Raw genomic sequence first — 6,000 nt, 5'->3', positions numbered from 1 at the left:
GGAGCCAAGATATCCAGATGACAATAAGGTAACCAGAGCCGCTGAGTCCAGCTCTATCCAAATGTATGTAGAGAGCTCCATAGCCATCTCCAACCCCCGAATCAGAGCCAAAAGCTCTGCCTTAAAGCTTGATGATGCAGCTACCGAAGAACAAAAGGCCCGTAGAAGGCCTCCATCAGAACCTCGAACCAATCCTCCATCCCCCGCCTCAAGTGTCGATGTAGAGAAGGCACCATCAGTGTTCAACTTCACCCACGGGGCATCAGGGGGATGCCATAGGACCATGAGTGACCGCAGAACACGCTCTCTGGGGGAGGAAGGTATGATATCAACCGACGGCGAACATCCCCTCCAATGAGTCGAGGTGATTCTGCCGGCTAGAACAAGCACGTGCAGGTGATGAGTGACCTGCCAAATAACATGTGAGTGACGAAAAGGACGACCGCTATGCTTGCAGCCGTTCCTCTCCGTCCAAAGAAACCAAGCAATCAAACAGGGAACCAGAAAACTAATATGCATGGTGGGAGCTCTCTGGAAGGAGGACCTCCACTAGTGACCTAGTCTAAGTGCAATATCAGTGCTTGTGTGAATCAGTGTGTGCGAGGAAGGGAACCAAGCATCGAAATACTTCCATGCAGAAATCGCCGACTGACTCAAAAAAAAAGACATGACTGAGAGACTCGACCGAAGGAGACCTACAACAATGACACCTAGACGCTAACTCAATCCCTCTCCTCTGCAACTTCTCATCCACCGGCAGCCTACCAAACAATAACCTCCAAATGAACACTGAGATGGTAGGAGTCAATCCCTGATTCCAAATAAGTCCAAAAATCTCCCGCTTCGGCAGTCTAGTCCGGATGCTCTCCCAGGCTGAGATCAGAGAGAACTCGCCATGGCTAGTCAGACTCCACCGCCTCACATGCTTCGCCCCCAACTCGATCGGCGTGGCTCTGATCTGGGCAATCTCATCGAGAGGTACGCCAAACCTGAAAGACAAACTATGCAGCATATCCTCATCCCATGCATGCTCATGCCAATATGATGCAACGACCTGGGATTGAGGAGGATCATTTCCAGGGACGCACGGACTCCGGATGGGGCTAGCCCCAAGCCAGACATCATCCCAGAAACTGATCTTCCCCTCATCCAAGGACCAACGAATATAACCATGCATATATGACCAAATATGACGCAAACGACGCCAAGTAGGTTTAGGTCTCATTGGGTTTGCATGACTTGATATGCAAGTTAATATAGAGTTGGATTTATAACTATGTTTTGGGCGAACATACTTTATTGATAGGCTATTTGGTTTTAGTTTTCTTTTCATAACATATGTTTAGTGTTTGCTTTCTCACTTTTATATCAAGATAAAATTACAAATTGAGTCAAAAAATATTGAATCTTGTTGTTTTGTTAGTTTTGTGCCAACCCAGCCCATCCATTAAGGGAAAGTAGGCCAAAACGCCACCCACAGCCCACAAAGTGAACTTGCTATATTAGGAATAGTACATGTTTTTACTATTAGTTTGGTAGGTTGTTATGAAAAAGTTTATTCAAGAAGGTACTGATGGACGTATGTTTTATTTGAGTTAAATTGGAAAATTAATAGAAAAACTACAAATTGGAATTGATGAATAAGTATTTGTTAAAGACAGAGGAAAAAAAGAACAACTTAGCCTTAGGCATTGAGAAGCCCATGTCGATTCCATCTTTTCTGCCCTTACAAAGATGAACTGTTCCGTTAAAGTCTGTATGAACGCATTCATACTTAATTGCTGGCCCCCATCCATAATCTGCTCCATATTGATCGACTTTTGTCGATCCAGCAACCCAAACTACTCTCTTCCCTTTCAACTCCGAAAGTATCTCTGATCGATTCTCATAAAACTCCGAAACTCTTGTGCTTTTTACAGCAATTTTAACTGCATCCGCAACCGCCTCCGCGGCAGCTACAAAGCCATCATTCCCTTTGAGTCTTCCATGGCTTGAAGAAGCAATCAATTGGATCGAGCAGTTGCCGAAGTAGTTCTCCGGAAGAGGCGGATTAAGCCGCCCGCGGCAATTGACCGGAGAGCATAAGTACTGTGTCTCATCGTCGTCGTTTTCCACCTCCGACTTGGCCAGGCAGCTCCAGAGATAAGCGCACGCCACGACGAAAGCTGAGGGGCGGCCTATTGAAGGTTTCTTGATCGCAACCCATCTCTTGAGCTTCTCGATTTGGGAATTAGTTAGGTGGAATGTTGCTCGGACTTTGTCAGAAGGCGATTCTGGTGTTAGTGAAACCGTCGGCCTACTCGTCTTCATTTTGTTCCAATGAATCATGGTTAGTTTGTTTGAATCTTGAACAGAATCTCGGCCGTAGAAAGGCAGCTGATGGAGGAGGAGCTGATCGCTGCCGTTGGATCTGTTGATGGAGGCCCAGGTGTGGAGGAAGGCGGAGAGAGTGGTGGCGTCGCAAATGGAGTGATGGTGTGTGAATCCGATACAGATCCCTTGGTTCGGAAACAAGGTGAGTTGGATTGCGAAGGAGCTGAATTTGATCTCGTCGGAGGAGTAAACAGCCGCCGGCATTTGTGTGACGAGTTGATGGAAATCGTGAGCAGGCTTGGGATGGTTGGACACTACGAAAGAGAAGTCATCGTCGGATGTGGCGATTGTGAGGGAGAGGGAGTCTCCTGTGGTGTAGCAGGAAACGGGCATGGCGGAGGAGGTGAGAGGGAAGATGATTTTGGATGATAGTGGAAGGAAATGATTGAGAGCAAGGGATAATGAGTGTTTGAGATTGACAACGACGGTTTCAAAGAAAAAAGATTGGGAGCATTTGAGGGGGTAGAAGTGGAGTGTCTCGGTTAGAACGAAGTCGAGCCATATCATGTCGAAATATAAGAGTGGGAGCGTATGCTCGGCGGCCGCGCCGGAAGACGGCGAGACGGAGTGGCTCTCTACGATTTTGACAGCCATTGAAATTCTGCTACGACATCAAATCAACAAGACACGCAAGCTCTCATAAATCTATGCTTAATATAAATATAATATATATATATATATAGGGAGCGTTATTCTCCTATTCATCCCTTAGATCCTTTATTCTTCTTAATATGGGTCGTTATATCTCATTCATCAACGGTCCAGATGATCTGCATTATTACACTATAATGGTGCATTATTAGTCGGTGTGCATTATTCAACTGAAAATCTGCATTATTACGCTATAATTGTGCATTATTAGTCGGTGTGCATTATTCAACTGAAAATCTGCATTATTAAATGACACGTGGCATCAATCTAACCATTGGATGATAAAATCGTGGGGCTGAGATCAAGAAGGAAAAAAGAGGAAATATGCAAAAAAAAAAAAAAATAAATAAATACATCCCTATATATATATATGATTTGCCATTTCCAATTGACACGCATTTAATATTGATGGATTGAAAAGTATAGTCAATAATTATAACACGCCTTCCTCTGTCAATATAGTATGCCCGAATTCTCAACAGAAAAACGGCGTTCATGAAAGGGAATCGCACACGTCAAACTTGCTGACTTTTAATCAATAGGAAGTTAGTGCAGCCTCAAATTTATGAGCGGACCCAAATAATTTATTAAATTTAAAGTATTGGAATTGAAAAGTTTAACGTGATATAGATTATAATAAAGTAAAGGTCAAAATCGGTCCTAAACATATGTCCGTTTTACGATTTTGGTCCTAAACTTTATCTTTTAAATTTTTTTGTCCTGTACATTTCAAATTGGTCCACATTTGGTCCTCCGTCACCAATGTCGTTAACATTTAACAGTCAACAATTTAAAACACAATTTTGACCTACTTAAGTAATTTTTAATCATTTAATAATAAAATTTATTTTTTTGTAAATTATTTACGAATAATAGAAAAATGAATCTGAGATTCATTTATCAGACTCGCGACTTCTTCTTCCTCACTTCTTCTTCCTCACTGAGAAATACAAAAAACCCTAGTCGCCCAACTTCATCATGCTGGAGCGGTCGTCTTGCAGCAGAACTTCAAATGGTGCGAACCAATCGAGCCAGTTAAAGAGGAAGAAGAAGAAGACGACATGGATTCATCAATGATGCAGGCCGAGACGGATGGGGAAACTTTAGGGTTGATTTTGGCATCGATCGATGAGAATAATCGGACCATACATAAATTAGCTACTGTTGTGATGTATGGATTATGGTTCTTTGTTATTGTAATGTTTGTTTGTATGTTGAAGTTTAAGTAGTGAATTTCAGATGATGAACAATAGGAGTTTAGGGAATGGTTGTGAGCCGAACCATTCGTGGTTCCAACCGTGGGAGTCGGAAGGGTGATCGCCGGAGCCGGACATTTTTTTTTGTAAGAGTGAAAGATTGAGAATTGATAAGAGAAGATGAGATAATTTAGATGAGAATTGTGTAGTGTAGTATGAAATTTTTGGTGTGGAAATGGAGGTATTTATAGATGAAAATGTGAATTTTTGGGAAAAAAAATTGAAAAATAAATTAAAAGTGGGGAGAAAACGCATATAATTTATTGGGAAGTGGGAAAATATTTTTTTATTTAAAATTGATTTTTTAAATTAAATTCAATTTTTTTTAAATGTAATTTTAAAAATGATACTCCCTTCGTCCGCCATTAGGAGTCCTGGTCACTTTTCCGCACTCGTTTTGTAAAAATGATAATAAATAGTTAAAAAGGAGAAATGGTAAAGTAAGAGGGAGAATAACGTTGAGAAGAGTTTCTCCCTCTTACTTTACCATCTTTCCACTTTAACTTTTTATTATCATTTGTACAAAATGAATGCACAAAAGTGACCGGGACTCCTAATGGCAGACGGAGTGAATAATAAATAGCTAAGTGGAGAAATAGTAAGGTAAGTGATCTTCTCAACATTATTATCTCTTTTACTTTACTATTTCTCTTACTTAAATTCGCCGGCGGTTTACGGCCGCTCTCAGTGGAGGACACACACACATGAGGAGAGGGGCTTAAGCCCCTCCCAAACCTTTTTTTTAAATATATTTCTACTTTAAAAATATTTAAATTTTCTTTGAAAGTAACTTCATCCCTCACCAAGTTAATGTGTTAGATGTCTAAATTGTTGGAATTTAACTGGAAGGAGGGGCTGAAATTGAAAATTGCAGCGAAAAAATGTACTCGCGCTGTTGGGGTTGGGAAGAAGATGGAAATAACAAAAAAGTTGTTTAATGAATATAAAAATAATAATAGTAATAAAATCTGGAAAGACAATCCCTTATATCTATTGAAACGTATTCCACTTTTCATAACAGTATAAACATAACACTTAAATTAGAAATCGTTTCCACAAATTATACTTGACTAACGATTTTATGGCTCTTCTTTACCACTTTAATTGGTGAGTCCATTTTTCCCTTTTTCTTTTGTCATAGTTACTGTATTACATTCGTAAGGTTAATTTACATAGTATTTTATAGTTTATTGAACTATTTAAAAGTTTTTTTGTATGGTTTTCATAATTTTAATTTCTTATAGAAAGTAAACTTACATTCTAATATTCTTATAGAAAATAAACTACATTTCTAGGAGTAAAGTGTACATTTTTAATTAATTTAGTAATTTTTTCTTATATAGAAATGGAATATTTTTTTTGAAAAAATGCGAAAGGGTAATTATTCATCTTTTATCTTCTCTAAGTGCTAGAATGGTTGAATTAGTGGAAATCAGTATGCAATAAGTTGAATTGGATTTGAATTATAGTATTTATGTTGGCACTTTATGTATTAAATATTTATACAATTTTATTATTGTTATTGGGACTTTTAATATATATATATATATATATATATATATATATATATATATATATATATATATATTAATATAGTATATATATGAATATTGATAATGAAAAATTTTAGTAAAGCCCCTGCTATAATTTATTTCTGCGTCCGCCACTGGCCGCTCTCCGTCAAATGCTACTCTCGGTGGTCCGCTGCTGCTCGAGGTAT

General features: G+C 39.1%; 1 protein-coding gene across 1 annotated transcript; it reads right to left on the bottom strand.

The window, feature by feature from the left end:
* Nucleotides 1-1,620: 1,620 nt before the first annotated feature.
* Nucleotides 1,621-2,967, bottom strand: LOC121774524 (anthocyanidin 3-O-glucoside 6''-O-acyltransferase-like). Its single transcript, XM_042171384.1, has one exon. It carries the CDS (start codon nt 2,965-2,967, stop codon nt 1,621-1,623), a length of 1,347 nt encoding a protein of 448 aa, XP_042027318.1.
* Between the last annotated feature and the right edge of the window lie 3,033 nt (nt 2,968-6,000).

This window comes from Salvia splendens, chromosome 17 (genome assembly GCF_004379255.2).
Source record: "Salvia splendens isolate huo1 chromosome 17, SspV2, whole genome shotgun sequence".
Taxonomy (NCBI): domain Eukaryota; kingdom Viridiplantae; phylum Streptophyta; class Magnoliopsida; order Lamiales; family Lamiaceae; genus Salvia; species Salvia splendens.
The sequence above is the reverse complement of the archived record's forward strand: the minus strand, read 5'-3'. Positions and strand labels throughout refer to the sequence as shown.

Excerpts from the sequence above, each read along its gene's own strand:
- LOC121774524 (XM_042171384.1), bottom strand. The coding sequence starts at position 2,967 with ATGGCTGTCAAAATCGTAGAGAGCCACTCCGTCTCGCCGTCTTCCGGC.